Below are 21,268 nucleotides of genomic sequence, written 5' to 3'. Positions count from 1 at the left end.
ATAATAAAATATAGGCGGATCCTGAGGGAGTCTAGGAGCAGCCCCCCCCCCCCCCCCCCCCCCACCAACACACACACACACACCCTTTGAAATCGAGATGAAGTGTGTTGTAGACCCCCACACCCCACCCCAACCCGACCCCTACTCACACCCTCCCACTGAGAGGATTTTTATATTTTCGACCCCTCCCTTAAAATCAAACGTAGTATGTTGTAGAGAATTCACAGTCTGGCAGTGCCGTAATGCTCAGTCATCACTGCGCCGGATTGTGTATTAACCTACCACCTCAAAACATTTCCACGTGGTTTGTGTGCCTGATTTTCCCGCTATCTTGTCGATTACGCATTTTGATTGGATACAAAAGTAACATATTCATCATGACCCACACCTACTTCCGCGACACATGTTCTTTGGAACGACAACACCTGAAGCTCGCGTTTACACTGAGCAAAGTATAATTTCTAAACTTGATGTAATTTTCGTTTTTAGTTTCTAATTTAAATGTAGTATAGAAATCACAGCGCCCGTAGCCTCCAAGATGGAGAGACTTCCTGGGCTTGTTGGCAGGGTCATCAAATGTGATCACGTGGAGAAGGTTATAAATAATGATTGGCCAATCACAGACCTCGTTTCATGAAATTGCGGTAAAGTGTGGTGACGTAGTTCACATCATTGTGTCCACGTTGTAGCAAGTGGACGCTAGTAATCAGGTTTAACAAGCAAAGAACGCTTTAAGAAACCGCGAAACATTTGTGTTTTTAACATTTCTATATGCATATATCACCGACAAATCAGTAGAGGAGCGCAACAACCGATATACCCCGAGAATGATCGCCGACACGGCCGTAACGATGGGCAGGTATGTTTGCCATGTGGAATCCATGATGGTTCCGCGAGACACTTACGATCACTAATCCAGACTTACTCATATTGATGATTCACATTAAGATTTATTAGTTGATGTAATGAAATAGCCGACACCTTGTCACTGTTAAAACGTATGTTGACGAGGAAAGGTCTATATGTGTTCAATGAACACAATTCTAGAACACGTGCTTCCTGAAGCTGCAGGCATAGTCACGCTGTTGAAGGGGCTGGTCTGGGCAGGTTGCCAACTCTCCTAGTCGCTCCGTCTGGCAAACACACGTGCACTTTGTGCATTTTTAAAAATATAATCTTCTGCCCCGTCAAGCGTAACCACGTGCTGATTGAACATCGCGCGTGGGATACACGTGTTATAGTACAATCTGAGCGTAATTTCCCGTCTGCAGCAGTGCAGAGCAGCTGATCACTTGTTGCGCTGATCACGTGCATATCTTTCATTTTAGGGATGTTTAGTCGATCAAACCTGGTGTTGCTGCAGGGAGTAATCCCTTTCATGGAGGGAGGAGATTGTTCTTAAAATCGAAATGTATTTGTGTAAGCAGAAGTGATACATTTTTTCCATGACCCTCCCCCTAAATTCTTCCATTCTTTTGGATTATCCTCCACAATTATCTGCTCCGCCCCCCTCCAAAAAAACAAAAAAACCCACCAAAACAATACTCACACACACACACTCATGCCTCCTGACCATGTGCTCTGTCCAAGTGTGTAAATGTGCCATGGTGAAGCTCTCTCTATTTGTCATTTATTCATGAATATTGATCAAATGGTCACACTGTATTGTGGATGCAGAATATGAATACAGGTAATAATATAAACTATGCTACTGATCCATTCTCAAATGCTCCTAATTACAAACAATGCAGACAATCCAACTTTTGCAGTAATTATTTATTAGTAATAGTATTAGCCATTGTTGACTGTGATGGGTTAAGTATTTCCAGAGTAAAGCCAGAGTTTTTTCTCTCCTATGTTGCAAATTTTCATATAGATTTGAAAATCTCCAGTCAGGTGACCATTCCCTGTGAAAAAGACGGGCCAAGTTCCAGATACATATATATGCCAACGGGACCCGCATTGCTCAGAAGTTGTAGATAAAGTTGTTTTTTAAGTATCAATGGCCGATTGCCTCTTACAATAGACTAGTGTTACAAATAGCATGTTAGTAAGAAGACAGCCTCCATGCTGTAGTGGTAGAGCATATGCTTGGTGAGCAGAAGGTTGAGGATGCGATCCTCGGCCGAGGCATACCAAAAGATGTTTAAAGATGGTACTTGCTGTTACCCTGTCTGGCACTCGGCATTAAGGGGCTAAAACAAGGACTGGTCGGCTCGGAGTCAGTATACTGTGTCTGAGTTGGGTATTCATGTTAAACTGTGCCATGGTTTCTCAGTGAGCTAGCAATATATACATCTGGACTAGTACAAGCAGCCACACACACATGCTATATAAATGTAAAAATCTTGAACGCGACATTTGACCCCATTTCACCGAACCTGTTAGTGATAACCACCTAGAAAAGTTAAGCAAAATCCAATTACGGGAAAGTGAATAAAATCCTTTATTGTGATTATATTCTTATACTACAAATATTCTTCTCATGTTAAACAAATGAGGGAATTCCTGAATGAAATAGATCCCCAGTGGTTATGCTTGAAAGAAGTGGTGGAAGGAGCTCCTAATATCAGTCAAAGGGGTCAGTTATCTACAGTCCGCCATGATAACACTGACGGTTGATTTAAGCAGCGTACGTCTAGCATCTACTCTAGCAGGAAGACAATTGATTTCAATATATGGTCTAGTTTTCCTTAGGTTGGATTGTACAACAGTGTGATAGGAAATATTTTCCAGTTCATGAGCATTGGGGCATGGTGACTAATTGGGTGGATTTCCTATTGTCATGAAGATCCGGGTAGATTAGGTCTTCAGCAGCCCATGCTTGCCATAAAAGGCGACTTTGCTTGTCGTAAGAGGCGACTAACAGGATCGGGTGGTCAGGCACGTTGACTTGGTTGATGTATGTCATCGATCCCAATTGCGTGGATTGATGCTCATGATGTCAATCACTGGATTGTCTGGTCTAGACTTGATTATTTACCGACCGACATCATATAGCTGGAATATTTCCTGATTGCGGCGTTAAACAACAAACCAACCAACAAATTGGACCTGACACATGTTAATCTTCAGTTCATAATATCCCTGTGAGATGTTGAGAAGTATATTTCAGTGTAGGGACACCCTGAATATATTACTGTTAGTGTTAAGTCAGGACCCATGAAGATTCCAGGGTAGAATAGATCTTCAGCAACCCATGCTTGCAGTAAAAGGCGACTTTGCTTGTCGTAAGAGGCGACTAAGAGGATCGGGTGGTCAGGCTCGCTGACTTGGTTGATACAGGTCATCGATCCCAATTGTGTGGATCGATGCTCATGATTTCAATCACTGGATTGTCTGGTTCAGACTCGATTATTTTACAGACCGCTGTCATATAGCTGGAATATTGCTGAGGGCGGCGTTAAACAGCAAACAAACAAACAAACAAACAAGATGCAAAATTTCAACAATGAAGACATTTTGAATCTCTATGAATGATATTCATGTCAGTGGTGACAGTTATTGATATAAACAGACATGAGTGCCTAATTTTCTGTTGAAATCATTATTGCATTATTGAATACAGAAGTGTTTGAAATTTAATTTTTTTCAAGATTATCATGTAGATTTTAATGTGAATTGATTCTATAAACTTTGCCCAAATGTGGAATGTATACTAGAGACTACAACATGATGATTTTAGTGTGTCATCGGTAAGAGCGGTTGGGTAGCCAAGCGGTTTAAGCAGTAACTTGTCACACCAATAGTCTGGGTTCAATTCCACACTTGAATATGATATGTAAGACACATTACTGGTGTTTTTTATTAAGAAGTTCAAGCATTCGACTACACTCTCGTATCTCATCCCAGAATGTAAACCCTTGTTCACTCACCCATTGATTAAATATGATTAAACCAAACTCACTCACCCACTCACTCACCGATTAAAGGGACAGGCCATTTGATATTCTAAGGTGAGGTGATAGAGTGAGTGAGGTAAAATTTAACGTCGCATCGGCATTATTCCAGCCATTTATCGCCGAGAACCAGGTGATATATACACAATTTAGTCATGAATACAAAGTTATATTTACTAGCAAAATTGTCTGATGTCACTCACGCTTTGAGATCATCTTGATGAAAATGTCTACTACACGTTTCAGCCCATGGTTCTCCGACAGCCCTGACATTGGTGAAGTACCAATTGATAACTTTGACCTTGACCTGGATATCAATGCGTTCGAGGCAGAAATTTCCAGGTGAGTAGTTTGGTTGAAAAGGTTTGTTTCAGTGCTTCAAGGTTTTGTATCACCTGATTAGAGGCTCTTCTGTTTAATATTTAGCAATGTGTTTTGTAAACTCAGTGCCAACTGAAGAATTCAATTTAAGTTTAAGAAAATATTTTCCAAAATCGTAGACATGAACTTGAAGTCAAATTAGAATAGGTCTTCAGCTACCCATGCTTGTTGTAAGGGGCGACTAACAGGCCAGGTGATCCAGGCTTTGCTGACTTGGTTGATGCATCAAGTTGCGAGTGTATATTCGAATCTCCAGAAATGATGTCATGATAAAACAATGTTTTATCTTGAAAAAAAACATGCTTCTCTTTTCATTCTTCTTTGCGATTTATCGCGTAGCTATCTTATGAATTATATATGAGAATAATTGAAAAAAGCCTTGAAAATAAGTTTACAAAATTACGAAGGAATTTTCAACAACACATTTTTTTTTGACAGTGTTCAACCTCTGCAAAAATGAGATAATTATAGGATGTTTGAGAAAGATGTCATGGATCACTGTTTGATTTCAACAGAATTCACAGACAACCGAAGCCCGAGCTGCAGCAAGACATGTATTCCTTCCTGAACAGCGTGTCGTGTGATGCCAGTGTTGCCAGCTCCGAGTGTAGTGACGATTTGTACGTCGATATCGATGGGGACGAAGCCTTGTTCTGTGATCTGCAGGCTTCCATACTTAACATCTTAGATGATGGCACAAATTCAAGTAAGAACCATACTTCAGACTTGTAGTTCAGTTATGATATCATTCATTGAGTTCAGGTTTGGCGATCATAACAGTATGACTGTTTCAAGTCTGTGTTACAATCATCTTAGCCCTGTGATTTCTTTGTGGAAAGGGGTCCAGGTCTTATCATGTTAAAACCGGGCGGTCGGGTAGCCCAGTGGTTAACATGGTTAAAGCGTTCGCTCGTCACGCCGAAGACCTGGGTTTGATTCCCGACATGGGTACAATGTGTGAAGCCCATTTCTGGTGTCCCATGCCGTAATATTGCTGGAATATTGCTAAAAGCGGCGTAAAACCATACTCACTCATGTTAAAACCCCTCTTGTTTAATGTTAAGTGAATTTCATGACGTTATTTTTGAGAATATTATTAGCATCATCTCAATACATTTTCATCTTCTGAGATAGTTATTCACTGACAAATGAATATTCTCATGGTAAAGAAGGCACAGGGTTGTTTTTTGCTCTTTTTTGGATGTGCTGTGTTGTCTCCCCTAGATCCCCAGGATCCACTAATCATTATCGGAATGTTTCCATTCATGCCACAGTTCTGGCCCATATTGTACGGGATCGGGTGGTCAGACTCGCTGAGTTGGTTGATGCATATTATCGTGTCCCAATTGCGTACATCGATGCTCATGATGGATTGTCTGGTCAAGACTCTATTATTTACAGACCGTCGTCATATAGCTGGAATATTGCTGAGTGTGACATTAACAACAAACAAACAATTGTGAATGTTTGACATGCATCATGTGGACGTTCTTCTCCCAATTGGGGGCACGGGTGGCCCAGTCGTCTAAGATGCTGCAATTTGCTGTGCAGAGTCGCGTCCCTTAGGCATGCCTGAAACCTATGATTATGGGTTCGAATCCCGGTTCACCCTGATTATGTTTCTAGGTTTGTCAGCACCATACCCGTGCTCGTGGGTTTCACCGAAGTGGTAAACGTCTGAGACCTGCATCACTTCGGCCTTCCTCCCACATTAAGCTGATTAAGCGCCGAATTTATGTCTGGAATACTGTTAAAAGCGGCGTTAAACCAGACTCATTCACTCACTCTTCTCCAAATTGGAATATGACTTACAAATAGTTTATCGTTTAGAACAAATGTCATGTCATCGTACCAGTTTCTACCATTGTCTATCATCATGAACATGATTTGAAGATTTATTAATTTAAATTCCTCATAAAAATGCTTTAGTTGGTGTCAAATCAATGAGTTTATTTATGTGATCGTGTTACTTAAAGGTTTAACAGCTGTTTAGTGTTTTTTGTCGAATGTTTGAATAATCAATAACACTTCGTTGTGGTCAATAATTTGGACAATTATGGATTTTGATTACGATCAGAACACAACTGTCCTCATACAGATGGTTCAGACTGCCTCGTCTTTGTTTCAGATGTCCTGTCAATAGATAACATAGACTTAGCCGACACCGACTGGGGCGTGTTGAGTAGATCCCACGACATAGACAATCAGTCGACGACGTCAGGCTACAGCAGCATAAGCAGTAGCAGCCAAACCAGCTCGAGTAGTCAACAGAGCTGTAGTGACAGTCAGGCCAGCTCGAGTAGTAGACCGAGCTGCAGTAGCAAGAACAACTCATGTAAAACCACTAAAAGTAAAAGCAGTAAAGGCTGCAACAAGAACAGCCAATGTGACGTAGATAATGCACCGTCGTCTCCTCAGATGGGCAAGAAGCGGCAAAAACCACAGAGCACAGATGGTAAAAGGTGGTAAGTACCTGTCCACTCAGAGCTTGTTGGGGCACGGGTGGCCCAGTCGTCTAAGATGCTGCAATTTGCTGTGCAGAGTTGCATCCCCTGGGCGTGCCAGAAACCCATGATTGTTGATTCAAATCCCCGTTCGCCCCGATTATGTTTCTAGATTTGTCAGCACCATACCCGTGCTTGTGGGTTTCACTGAAGCAGTAAACTTCTAAGACCTACATCACTTCGGGCTTTCCTCCCACATTAAGCTGTTAAAAGTGACGTTCCTTTATTAAAACAAATAACGTGCCAACCTACAAATAAAATAGTTGGCAAGAGACTTGTGAAGATCCGGGATAGAATAGGTCAGAATAGGTCTTCAGCAACCCATACTTGCTTTACACCATCTGATAAGAACCTGTCTTGTTTATCGATTCGTATGAAGTTTACTTGTAATGCTGCATCTGTCCTATCCAGACACTTGTATAAACAAAAGTTGCTGTAGTCAATAAAACTAAGGTATAAAATTATCAAGTTTCAGAATCATATGGCTGTGTTGTATTGTAGACAATTCAAATCATCCGGCTTTGGTGTCGTGGCAGAAGATTGAAAAAAACCCGATAATTACTATTGACAGCATGTCAAATGGAACACCTGAAAATGTTCATGTATATATTTGTGTGTGTACAAATGTCTGTACATGGATGATGATTTCCTTTGTTGTGGTTGCAAATATAAACGGGGGTGACAATATTTCCCGGATCCGCGAAGTTCCACATATTTTAGTGGCAGCAAATTTGTTAAAATTGACCCCTGCTCCCCTATAAACACCCACAAATTATCATGGATGAAAATGGATATTTTTTTTCAGATGAAATTATTTGCAATGTAGTGTGGTCCCTAAATTTGGGGGGGAGGGGGTTGTGTTTAGGGGGGAAGCCATCAGATTTTGACAAATTTGTGGTCACTTAAATTTTCGGATCCACGGAAGACTCCTGTATGACTAAAAACGGATCCAGATGAAATTTTCCGTATTTGTTTGCTGTACAAGCACTGAAGTAGCCTAGCCGGTGTTCCATCCTGTTCGGTTGTATCAGTGCTGAGAGAAAGTGCACAGACGTAACAGACTCACCGTATACCAGGTGCATCTGTGGTTTCTGTGCAGACAATTTGTTTTAGGGTTTTTTGTTCACTAGACGTATGTTGTGATAGTGTTGGATGTACAAGTACATACGGTCCAACTTTCTACACGGTGCAATAGTACATGAATAAGTTACCTCCCCTTAGTGAGTTTTTCTGAAACCAACCAAACCCCCGAGTCCTCAAGTCTTCATTTAGTCCTAATTGAAAATCAGTTAAAGGTCAATATTGCTTGCCCGAGAAATCCAACTGATGATAGACTACAGGCAGTAGGGTCTAGCAGTGATGTTGTTACAGTGTCCAGACCCTTGTTTCCAGGAGTCTGCTGTCCTGCTCAGAGCAGATGTCGGTGGTTGAGGAGCTGAGTCAGGTGATCAGCAGCGAGCTCGGGATGAGGGAACAGCTCGACATCATCCGCATCATCAACCCCAACGCCTACGTCTCCCCCACAGACCGAGAGTTTGTCATAGGTGAGTGACAACAGTCAGTTTGTTATAGGTCAGTGCGTCACTGGTCACTTCCTACAGCACCTCCACCCCACCCCACGCCCCACCCCCTACGCCCCTCAGACAGTGAGTTTGTGATCGGTGTATTTGTGATATCCGGAAACTTATTGGCTGCTGCATTTTTGAAAGTTCCAACCAGGTCAAGGTCACTGTCAAGGTCACTGTATGGATAGTCACTGAAACTTCAATATTGGTCTTGAAGATCCAGGTTAGAATAGGCGTCCAGCAACCCATGCTTGTCGTAAAAGGCGACTTTGCTCGTCATAAGAGGCGACTAACCGGATCGGGTGGTCAGGCTCGCTGACTTGATTCATGCATGTCATCGTATCCAAATTGCGTGGATCAATGCTCATGATGTCAATCCCTGGTTTGGTTCAGACTCGATTATTTACAGATCGCTGGAATATAGCTGGAATATTGCTGAGTGTGGCCTTAAACAACAAACAAACAATGTTGGTCTATCGCATGTGATTTGGATACATGATGGCTCACTTGTCATGGTAACATCTTTTTATACAGAGGCAAAGATATGCATGGGACTTCCTGTTGAATGCAGTGATAAGGATGATTGTCATACATTCACTTCCCTGGCTGATCGACACCTGTATTTTGAAGATAGATCATGTTGTGTTGGATTTCTTGATTGTTAATGGGACAGTTGTCCGAAAGAGATTATTTAAAAATAGCATCAAGCAATACATGCAAGACAAGGCATTCTAAGTTTGCTTCATCATCGCTTATTGGGACATGGGCGCTTATTGGGTCGAATACGGTAGCTTGTTTTCTGCAGTTGTAGTCATCCAGTAAACCTGGCTGGAACCGGAACATCTTGTTGCTTTCTCATCTTAAATAGGTTGAGTATTTAACCAAGTCTTGTATACAACTCTTCAAGCAACATGCCGCATTCTAAGTTTGCTTCATTGGTGTCACAATGACCTTTGGAGTGAATACAGAATGCCAGAGTATAGCCCAGCATGGATAACTCCCACTGATGTGAACTGGTCATTGGATCTAAACCATGCTGACAGAATCACTCTGTATGACTCCGTGATGTCTAATTGTAACTGGAAACTAGTAGAGGTGGTTTTGTAATATGTCCCACAGTGACAGTTCTTATGCAATCAGTTGGCAAATGTCCAACTGTAGAGGTTAGGAATGAAATGATTTAGCATGATATGATAGATACCTCAATACCGATGGAAATTAATAAGGGAACATTTAGTTTTAGAGACAGTAAATTGATATGCCATCATGGGCTCCAAGCCTTGTCTAACAAATACACATTGGAAACAGTGCACACAAACACATCTCAACATTTGATTCTGACGTGTTGAATTTGTATGCACACTATTTCAAATGTTAAGGATCACCTGATTCTTTCATATTACAATAGTTAATCTCTCATGCCATGACAGATTAACATTACCAATATGAAAGAATCGGGTGATGTCTAACTTCTTTTGAGTAGTATATTTCAGAGCCGGTACAAAAGGGAAAATTTAGCTGTAAACACATGTTCGTAGTGGCTATGTATAGTTGTGACACTAATTACAACACATTAAATATATAGACACTATATAGAAACTAGTAGTGAGTAATTTATTTTAGCAAGTGTATTGTCTTGTATTGATACAGAAAAAACATTGTGTATCATATCGTAGATGAAAACTCACGATGCACTGGTGCACTGATGTATTGTTTCACCCTTAGTAGGGGGGGCACGGGTGGCCCAGTCGTCTAAGGCGCTGCGAATCGCTGTGCAGAGTTGCGTCCCTTGGGCACGCCAGAAACCTATGATTGTGGTTTTGAATCCCGGTTCGCCCCGATTATGTTTCTAGGTTTGTCAGCAACATACCCGTGCTCGTGGGTTTCACCGAAGTGATAAACGTCTGAGACCTGCATCACTTGGGGCTTTCCTCCCACATTAAGCTGACACGCCGTGATATTACTGGAATACTGTTCAAAGCGGCGCTAAACCCAACTCACTCACTCACTCACTCACCCTCAGTAGAGGTTATGTTGTGCAAGGAATGTGAGACAATGTCATTTTAATTGACTGTCAGCAGAAATGTGTGTTGTTAACTTCTGAGTTTCTTGGTGTTTCCTTACTAAGCCCTTCTGCATGTTTGAAAAAATGTCTGTCCTTGTCATTCTCTGTGGAAAGAATAAAATATTTACCATACATAATCAGGTATTGTCGGCACCGGGTATAAGCAAAAGGATACTGATCTCGCATGTCATGGGTACAATACATGTCGACCCGTTAAAATTCCGGGATAGAGTAGGTCTTCAGCAACCCATGCTTGCCGTAAAAGGCGACAATGCTTGTCGTAAGAGGCGACTAACAGGATCAAGTGGTCAGGCTTGCTGACTTGGTTGGTGCATGTCATGGTATCCCAATTGCTTAGATTGATGCTCATGATGTCAGTCACTGGATTGTCTAGTCCAGACTTGATTATTTACAGACCGTTGTCACATAGCTGGAATATTGCTGAGTGCAGCGTTAAACAAACAAACAAACAAACAAAATAAGTACATGTCAGGTTGTTTACTGCTATTGTAGTCATCCAGTAAACCTGGCTTGAACTGGAACATCTAGTTGCTTTCTCATCTTAAATAGGTTGAGTATTTAACCACGTCTTGTATACAACTCTTCAAGCAACACGCCGCATTCTAAGTTTGCTTCATCGGTGTCACAATGACCTTTGGAGTGAATACAGAATGCCAGAGTATAGCCCAGCATGGATAACTCCCACTGATGTGAACTGGTCATTGGATCTAAACCATGCTGACAGAATCACTCCGTAGATATGTGAAGATCCGGGTTAGAATAGGTCTTCAGCAACCCATGCTTGCCTCAAGAGGCGACTAACGGGATCGGGTGGTCAGGCTTGCTGACTTTGTTGAAGCATGTCATTGTATCCTAACTGCGTGGATCGATGGTCATGATCTCAATCACTGGATTGCCTGGCCTAGACTCGATTATTTATATGTCACCGTCATATTGCTGGAATTTTGCGGAGTGCAGTGTTAAGCAACAAACCAGCAAAATACATAGTGCATTCGACCCAATAAGCGCCCAGGGCGCTTAAAATAAAGACAGAAGGGGTGGGCGCTTATTGGGACCAATTCAGATTCGAAATTGGCGAAAATTCATCAGTAAGCCTGACCGTATTTTCCTGAGTATAGTGCGCACTTTTTTTCCAAAAAACACAGCTGTGTAGAAGGGGATGGGTGGCTTATTTGGACATGGGCGCTTATTGGGTCGAATACGGGAGCTTCTGCAGTTGTAGTCATCCAGTAAACCTGGCTTGAACCGGAACATCTTGTTGCTTTCTCATGTTAAATAGGTTGAGTATTTAACCACGTCTTGTATACAACTCTTCAAGCAACATGCCGCATTCTAAGTTTGCTTCATCGGTGTCACAATGACCTTTGGAGTGAATACAGAATGCCAGAGTATAGCCCAGCATGGATAACTCCCACTGATGTGAACTGGTCATTGGATCTAAACCATGCTGACAGAATCACTCTGTATGACTCGGTGATGTCTAAGTGTAACTGGAAACTAGTAGAGGTGGTTTTGTAGTGTGTCCCCCAGTGACACTTCTTATGCAATCAGTTGGCCGATGTCCTGTGGAATTATAGGCACTGTAGAGGTTTTACTTATTAGAATCTTCCTAATTATTTGTTTTGTAACCATGGTAACATAATTAGTATCATACATGACATGCTACTTCCGTGGGCCCTGTTCCCCAAAGTGATCCTAGCGCTACAACGATGGTAATTTCCTGGGGGTGAAGGTTACTTCATAGAATGGGGCCCTGATTGCGACTGGGCGGTCGGGTAGCCTACTGGTTTAAGCATTCTCTCGTCACGACGAAGACCTGGGTTCAATTTCCAACATGGGTACAATGTGTAAAGACCATTTCTGGTGTCCACCACCGTGATATTGCTGGAAAATTGCTAAAAGCAGTGTAAAAACATACTCACTCACTCACTCACCTGATTGCTCCTGTGTCCAACACAGAATCTCAGCTCATGAAAGTAGTCTGATATTTTGCATCAGGCTATCAATCTACTGTAGTGAGTGAGTATGGTTTTACGCCGCTTTTAGCAATATTCAAGAAATATCACATTGGGGGACACCAGAAATGGGCTTCACACATTGTACCCGGGTCTTTGGCGTGACGAGCGAACGCTTTAACCACTAGGCTACCCGACCGACCCACTACTGTAGGAAATGGGTCCACAGTATTTATCAAGATAGAGGGATATTTTGCGCTAGCTAATCCGGGATGGAACACTTTATGGATTTGGACTATTACTTATTGAGATTTGCCTTTTTTTTCAGATTTGGAAACGATAGACGACACAAAACTACAGAAAATCCAGGACTACATTAAGCGCAATGTCCCAGTCAGCTGTCCATCACAAGATTTGGGTTCCGAGTGTCCAAACTCTGCACAGAAGAAAACAACAAAGGTAGGAACACCTGCATTCAACCTTTCCTTGGGAAGTCTGTCATCTCCTGGGGGCATGGGTGGCCCAGTTGTCTAAGGCGCCGCGATTCGCTGTGCAGAGTTGCGTCCCTTGGGCACGCCAGAAACCTATGATTGTGGGTTTCGAATCCTGATTCGCCCCGACTATGTTTCTATGTTTCTATGTTTATCAGCACCTGATGGGTTTCACCGAAGTGGTAAACGTCTGAGACCTGCATTACTTCGGGCTTTCCTCCCACATTAAGCTGACGCGCCATGATATAACTGGAATACTGTTAAAAGTGGCGTTAAACCCAACTCACTCACTCACTCACTCACTCACTGTCATCTCCTTGTGTTTAATGTGTATACCCAGGTCAAAACCGAGGGCATTAATCAAGTGGTCAGCTAACACCAGGGACACCAGTGTATAGCAAGTACCGATAGAAATCTGCCACTGCTGGTATATGCAATGTTATACATAAAGTGGAAGAAATATTATTACAGACATTTAATAAAACTCATAATCCACAGTTTTCTAATTGAAATATATATATACCATATTCGACGAAATAAGCGCCCAGGGTGCTCTCAAAATTAGAAATAGGGGGCTCTTATTAGAATATAATTTTGGCGAGATTAAAAACGAGGTTGAAAGATTGTAAATTTTGTTGTTTATGCTGACTGCCTGAAATGATATAAAAGAAGAATCTGTGTGTATTATACACGATAGATATATTTTCAATATTTAATTGCCCATAATTACGGGTCTATATAACAAACAAGTGTGTATTATACACGAATATATTGATCAATCGGAATGGGTGCTAACTGGTATTGTTCACTAGCAAATATATTAGCAAATAACGCCGTGGGCGCTTATTAGAGCGGGATGCTTATTACGTTGAATACGGTACGTATGAACTTAAGTGTCAAAATGTAAACATGATCATTGAGTGTGCATGATCGATAAAAAACTATCAACACTTTATACAGTTACATTTGATAAGGATAGAAAGTTAATACAACTGTCAAGATGAATTTTGTTTATCTATCTGAAAATTGATTGTGAGAAATGTTCAAGTGTGGACACTATATTGGGACAATTTGGTCAGCACATTGAAGTAATGTCTCGTCTGTTTCAATTGGCGTCAGACATTTTATACCTGTGCTACAGAATTGAACAAGTCACTGCCATTCTGGTTCATGTACCTACAATGGTAAACCTTGGTCGACATTTGTCTTGCTCAGGAAGTAATCAGTTTCACATTGGCCCTGAAGGATCCTTAGTCCTGTGTAGGAAGAAATTGGTCGTTGAAACTTTGTTGATAGCAGTGTTCCGTTATTTTATATTTTGTTAGTTAACATCCAATTTCCAAGGGGGGCACGGGTGGCCCTTTCGTCTAAGGCACTGCGATTCGCTGTGCAGAGTTGCCTCCCCTGGACACGCCAGAAACCTATGATTGTGGGTTCGAATCCTGGTTCACCCGATTATATTTCTAGGTTTGTCAGCACCATACCCGTGCTCGTGGGTTTCACCGAAGTGGTAAACATCTGAGACCTGCATCACTTCGGGGTTTCCTCCCACATTAAGCTGACACGCCGCGATATTACTGGAATAATGTTAAAAGCGGCGTGAAACCCAACTCACTCACTCACTCCAATTTCCAAGATTTCTAATCGCTCAGGATTTCCAAAGATTGGTTTTTTAAAACTTCACAGTTTGTACAAAACAGTTTTTTACATTGTTTGTTGAGAATATTGTTTACATCTAGAAGATAACAGCTGGAATACGTAATGTATATTTTATTACTTGATTATTGGTTGTTAGCAGGGCTAGTCTAGTGGTTAACACATTTGCTTGTCACACTGAAGACCCGGGTTTAATTTCCCACATGGGTACAAATAGCAAAAGAGTGAGTATTGTTTTACGCTGCTTTTAGCAATATTCTCGCAATATCACGGCAGGGGACACCAGAAATAGGCTTCACATATTGTAGTACAATGTGTAAAGCCCATTTCTGGTGTCCCCTCCTGTGATATTGCTAGAATATTGCTAAAAGCATCGTAAAACAATACTCACTATTGATTGTTGGCTTGCTTGTATGAGATGTCTGAAGTGAGGTTTGGGAGTTCACAATGTTGACCTGGCTGATGGTTTAACCCAAAGGCCAAGGTCATTGTATGGCAAATAGGAAAAACGTGTTGCCAATGGTTTTGTAAATTTTCTCTGATCGAATTCTTTTGATAGCTAGTTTCTTTCGCTCAGTGGTATCTATGTAATGTTTACTTGAAACTTCAATGCTTTCCTTTGCACAGTGAAGTAATGTCTCGTCTGTTACCATTAACGTTTGACATTTTTAACCTGTGCTAGAGAAATGAACAAGTCACTGCCATGCTGGTTCATGTACCTACAATGGTAAACCTTGGTCAACAGGAGTTTGCTGATATACGTAGAAGAAATGATGTTAGGTGCTTTGTCCCCAAGGAATAAGAATGAGTGGTGGTTGAGTGCAGGAAGGAGTGTTGCTGTCTGTAAGGTGTGGCAGTATCATACTTGTGGCTGCCAAATGTGTGTTGCAAGTGTGCTCTACCTTCAACATGTTCAAGGGGCGGTCGGGTAGCTTAGTGGTTAAAGCGTTTGCTCGTCACCGCCGAAGATACAGGTTCGATTCCCCACATGGGTACAATGCGTGAAGCCCATTTCTGGTGACCCCCGCCGTGATATTGCTTGAATATTGCTAAAAGCGGCGTAAAAGCATACTCACTCACTCACTCAACATGTTCAAAGACTTTTCACAAGTATCTGCGCATGATTTGTCCCAAACATCTGTGACATGTCAGATCTTTGATCCAGATTTCATTCTGGTCTTGCTACCTACATTAAGTTAACATGCAGTTTTATTACTGAAACGCTATTCAACCCCCTGACCGCCTCCTTGGTACAGTTGTTGAGCATCCGCCTGGAGAGCGGAAGGTCCGGGGTTCAATTCCCGGCCACGTCATACCAAAAGACATAAAGATGGTACTTGTTGTTACCCTGTCTGGCGCTAGACATTAAGGAGCCAAGACAAGGACTGGTCGGCTCGGAGTCAGTATACTGTGTCTGAGTGGGGTATTCATGTTAAACTGTGCCATGGTATCTCAGTGAGCTAGCAATATATACATGTGGACTAGTACAAGCAGCCACACACACATGCTATATAAGTGCAATAATCTTGATCGCGACATTTGACCCCATTTCACCGAACCTGTCAGTGATAACAACCTAGAAAAGTTAAGCAAAATCCAATTATGGGAAATTGAATAAAATCTATGAGCTAGCGCTACAAATCGGCATCAGTCAGGACTAGTACAAGCAGCCACACAAACACACATGTACATGCACGTCGCTATATAAGTGCAATAATCTTGGACGCGATTTCCCATTTCACCTCACCTCAATCACCTCACCTCACCTCACCTCACTTCACCCTACCTCACCCTATTCACCCCCCCGTAAACCGAGCTCACTCACCCACTCATTCAACAGGTGATGGTACTGTTGCCACTGATGCAACACTGCCTTGTATAATAATCAATCTTGCACTTCATGTCAGGACACCTAATGAAGATGCCCGTCTTCACAATAAGCTTTTGTCATCAACATTTTCCTGATTTGCCCACAGAGACAAAAATGCCAAGATCGGAGGAACCAGCAGAAAGTGATCCGTCAAAGACGGCAGAAGGAATACCGCCAAATGATGAAGGAGAAGCGGAGTGGGCTGTTTGTAAAGGAAGAAGTTTTAGCGTTGTCCACACACACCGAGCCCTCAGAAGAAGACGTGGACATACTAATGTGATACAGGGCTTGTTTAGATAAATACAGTTTATTTATCATCAAATTTACATGAATTATCTACTGGCTGCTGTCTTGAGAAAGCTGTTGTCATTCTACTGTTTTGTCTCTGAAATTTATCCAGTTCTCTGTGGGGATGGTTTAGCAGGTCCACTGTGTCTGATGCTTGTGAGAACTGAGTTGAATGGGAATCTGACGGCTACAGCGTCGTCTGAGTAGAATACTTGATATGTGGCCACCAGGTGTCACTGTTAGGTGTGAAACGATACATGAGTTTTCATGAGATGATATGATACACAATGTTGTTCTGTTTCGATACAGGACGATACACTTGCGTAAAATAAATAACAATTCATTAAATGACTGCCAAGTGTTTTTGTCAGTCAAATATCACACAATGTTAGCTCTTCAAGTTCACTTCCCAAAATAGCTGATACGAACAATTATATAATATTTAATATAATATTTATAGTCATTTCCATGTGATTTGACGTAAATCATGTATCGCAATGCGTATCGTATCGTGACCTTCCTGTATCGTATCAACCCTAGTAGTATGTCAACTGTTACCATGTTGTTTGTAATGACTGTGTATACCCTGCTCCAGGCCCAGTTTTCTACCCTTTTGTAATGTTATATAGAACACTAGTCTGAAATGAACTGTAGACTATTTGGGTAATGGAATGTGCTGTCTCCCTTGGACTGTTCACCATGGGTTGGCCCACGGCTGGAATACTTCTGTGATACAGAAGATGGAACCTGAAACTAGCTCACGCAATCTAATTCTTAATGCATGACTTAAATATTGTGGTAGGTGAAAAAAATATCACCTACAAATATTTTTTATATCTTACAATATGGAGGAATTCTGCTACAGCACATTTGTCCTGAGTGATAGATTTGTCTAGCAATAGCACCTTGACTCTGACCAAAGCTTCCTACTATTTAGTCGTGAAGATCCAGTGTAGACTTGGTCTTCAGCAACCTATGCTTGTCGTAAGAGTTAGTTTGGTTTTACGCCGCTTTTAGCAATATTCCAGCAATATCACGCGGGTGACACCACAAATAGGCTTCACACATTATAACCATGTCTGGAATCGAACCCTGGTGTTGGGCATGACGAGCAAGGGGTTTAACCACTGGGCTACCTGACCGCCCCGCTTGTCGTAAGAGGCGACTAACAGGATTGGGTGGTCTGTCTAGCTGACTTGGTTGATGTATGTTTCCCAATTGTGTGGATCGATTTTCATGATCTCATTTTTTGGATTTTCTGGTCCTGACTCAATTGTTTACAGACCGTCGTATAGCTGGAATACTAGATGTAGTGCGGTGATAAACAACAAACATACTACTTAGTCGTACAGTGAATGTGGACTGTATGTGTGACCAGATTGATTGTTAAATGGGTATATCTTTAAGGATCTAGTTTGTGTGTATGTTGCTACCACGAGAATGGTACTGATTACCGTACAGTGCTACTAGTCGTGGACGTACTATTAGCTACCCAAGGTGCTACAAACGTCCTGAACAGAGTTGCTTCCCTTGGCCCACCATCTGCTTTTCAGGTTTGAATCCAAGATTTGCCAAAATTGGTATCCTTGGTTCTCTCTAAAACCAGGGGGGCAGTCGGGTAGCCTAGTGGTTAAAGCGTTCGCTCGTCACGCCGAAGACCCGGGTTCAATTCCTGACATGGGTACAATGTGTGAAGCCCATTTCTGGTGTCCCCCGCCGTGATATTGCTGGAATATTGCTAAAAGAGGCGTTAAACCAAACTCATTCATTCATTCTAAAACCAGGGTATGGTTTCGTGAAAGGAAATAAACCCTGCTTTCTCACTTACCCCACAAACACCTCTATTTTCTTAGCCCGTGGCCTTGCTCCAGAAGGAACACGCCATCAAAACCTAATCTCAGGCATGTGTGTCCAGTCATAATAAGTATTTGTATTGTTAAAGACAGGTCCTGAAGACTAAAGAACTGTCAAATGCTTTGAAAATGCCTTGCTGGCTTCGTTTAATAAGAATTATAGGGTAATGAAAATAGCATATATAAAAATAACTCGAATCTACCTAATCTGGCCTGTCCTAACTGACACTGGTTACCCTGAAAAGGTACTTTATAGGTAAAATGATGATACGCTTGGAACATACTCGTGTGTTGTCATGCATCTGATGAAATGGTCACCTAACAATGGTTACCTAACACTTCGTCTCGAGGTCATGACCTCACACTGGCCTACATTATTATAACTATTATTGTTATTAACTTATTTTGTGGATAGGACGCCTTGTGACTGAAATACTTCAAAGCACATGTAGGTAGATCGGAAGTTACTCGATATTTCAGTAGCGACAGTGTGTGAAACATTCTTTCTTGTTTTGACAGGCAAAAGCATTTTTCTAGCATTTCCGACAGTACGTTAGTGTGAACCTTATTTTACTGGTTCTTAGTGTTTGTAGCTTAAGTTTTGCTAGCCATTCATGACAATCCAGTGATCAGTATCATATACCGTATTCGACGTAGTATGCACCAAGGGCGCTCTCAAAATTAGAAATAGGGGGCTCTTATTAGAATATTATTTTGGTGGAAAAAAAACAGTTGAAAGTTAAATTTCATGGTTATGCTGACAGCCTGAAATGTTTATGTACGACAGATATATTTTTTCCAGAATTTAATTGCCCATAATTAAGGGTGCATATAACATGAGTTCGTGTTATACGCATTTCTGGTGTCCCCCGCCGTGATATTGCTGGAATATTGCTAAAAGTGGCGTTAAACCATACTCACTCACTCACTCACTCGTATTATACGCGAATAAATAAGTCTTGTGTACAGTGAGCAATCGGAAGGGGTGCTAATTAGGATTGTTCACCAGCCAGTATATCAGCAAATGTCACCGTGGGCGCTTATAAGAGCGGGGTGTTTATTACGTCGAAAACGGTAATTGATAAAATTTAAGACCTCCATGGAAGTATTGTCAGGGCCGGGGCCTGGTCCAGGGATTGGGTGAGGCCGAACCCCAATCGTCTCTACAACTGACGTCACTCCTGAAACCAAGCTGAGTTGGGGAATTGACCCACAGATCATAATAGAATGGAGATATAATACCCTGGATAAACAAGGATGCACCAACTCGCGTAGTGCCTCAACAGTCATTGACATCTTCGTCACGGTGGCTGGCATTGACTTTATTATGGTGGAGGCGGATGATTGTATGAATGAATGTTTTTAGTGTAATCGCTCCCTCAAAGCGGTGATACACATCCACTAGTCCGTAAGTCTGAGACCTGTGAAAATCTAGGGGGGCTAGTTTCATCCTAAAATCTTGTTATCAATGTAACTGACTAGACTGAAATAAGCTGTGGACTAGTGGATGTGAACTGTAGTGTCTACTCCTGGAATGTGTACCATGTCATGCTTCTATAAGGCAAGAAATATTATCTGGTTCTTGTGCACAGTTCTCCAATTTGCAGTGGGGGGCACGGGTGGCCCAGTTGTCTAAGGCGCCGCTATTCGCTGTGCAGAGTTGCATCCCTTGGGCACGCCAGAAACCTATGATTGTGGGTTTGAATCCCGGTTCGCCCCAATTATGTTTCTAGGTTGGTCAGCACCATACCCGTGCTCGTGGGTTTCACCGAAGTGGTAAACGTCTGAGACCTGCATCACTTAGGGCTTTCCTCCCACATTAAGCCAACACCGCAATATAACTGGAATACTGTTAAAAGCGGCGTTGAACCCAACTCACTCACTCCAATTTGAAGTGTTGCATCAGAGGTTGTTTTTCTGCAACATGATACAATTGTCTTTTCGTACAAATATGTTTTTTAGAAATAAACTTGGTAATGTATAGATAAATGGATGTTTGAAGGAAAGCTGTTACTGTACCTTGAAACATGATCTGGTGGCATTCTACCTCTTACTGAAGCTCAGGGAGACAACGGCAATTGATACCGGACATAATACATGTAAATGTAAAAAAAAATCAGATAATGTTCTGAAATAAAATTTAGGTTATTGGTAGCCATTGTTGCAAGTAGGCTATCGATAGATCAATGTATTTGCATGCATGGTTATTGTGTGAAAATACTTATCTTAAAGGTATCAACTGAAATTTGGTACCTGATTCTAATCCTTTTTTGACCTATCAGATTTAAGCAGGCTTTTATGTCATGGTGGAATGTTTTATGATATTCAGATGCAATACTGAATTTGGTTACGTGTAACAGCTATTTTTAATCTACCATAAGCTTAACCCTATGCTGTGATAAGATTGGTGTAAACTAGGGCTTCGAAGGGTAAACTAGGGCTGGGAAGGGTAACTCGGGTACTTAGGTCGGTAGGGTACCCAGTAGGAGCCGGGTACCCACAGGACTACCCGGACCCGTGGTTAGTCACGTGATATATTGTTTATTGACAAAAACCTACTATAGCTCAGTGGTTACGCTACAAGTCGCTAATGGTCGCTTTTCAATCTGATGATGCACACGTTCCCTTTGACTTGTAAATGTTTGAGTAAAGATAAAGCTTCAGTCAACTTCAGTCAACGCATGATCCGATTGTTTGATACATGTACATGATGTATCTAA

General features: G+C 41.8%; 1 protein-coding gene across 1 annotated transcript; it reads left to right on the top strand.

Moving 5' to 3' along the window:
* The first annotated feature begins 662 nt into the window (after positions 1–662).
* Positions 663–20,646, top strand: LOC139466766 (protein FAM199X-B-like). Its single transcript, XM_071248442.1, has 7 exons — positions 663–859; positions 4,146–4,241; positions 4,796–4,986; positions 6,409–6,745; positions 8,177–8,328; positions 12,719–12,849; positions 16,514–20,646. Exons 1-7 carry the CDS (start codon positions 828–830, stop codon positions 16,685–16,687), a joined length of 1,113 nt encoding a protein of 370 aa, XP_071104543.1. The 5' UTR covers positions 663–827; the 3' UTR covers positions 16,688–20,646.
* Positions 20,647–21,268: the final 622 nt, after the last annotated feature.

This window comes from Haliotis cracherodii, unplaced genomic scaffold (assembly GCF_022045235.1).
Source record: "Haliotis cracherodii isolate W230 unplaced genomic scaffold, xgHalCrac1.p SCAF_19, whole genome shotgun sequence".
Taxonomy (NCBI): Eukaryota; Metazoa; Mollusca; class Gastropoda; order Lepetellida; family Haliotidae; genus Haliotis; species Haliotis cracherodii.
Note: the sequence above shows the minus strand (reverse complement) of the source record. Positions and strands in the feature narration are given on the sequence as shown.

Excerpts from the sequence above, each read along its gene's own strand:
- LOC139466766 (XM_071248442.1), top strand. The coding sequence starts at position 828 with ATGATCGCCGACACGGCCGTAACGATGGGCAG. Across the intron at positions 8,329-12,718 it reads AGACCGAGAGTTTGTCATAG|ATTTGGAAACGATAGACGAC; the intron begins GTGAGTGACAAC and ends CTTTTTTTTCAG. Across the intron at positions 12,850-16,513 it reads CACAGAAGAAAACAACAAAG|AGACAAAAATGCCAAGATCG; the intron begins GTAGGAACACCT and ends ATTTGCCCACAG.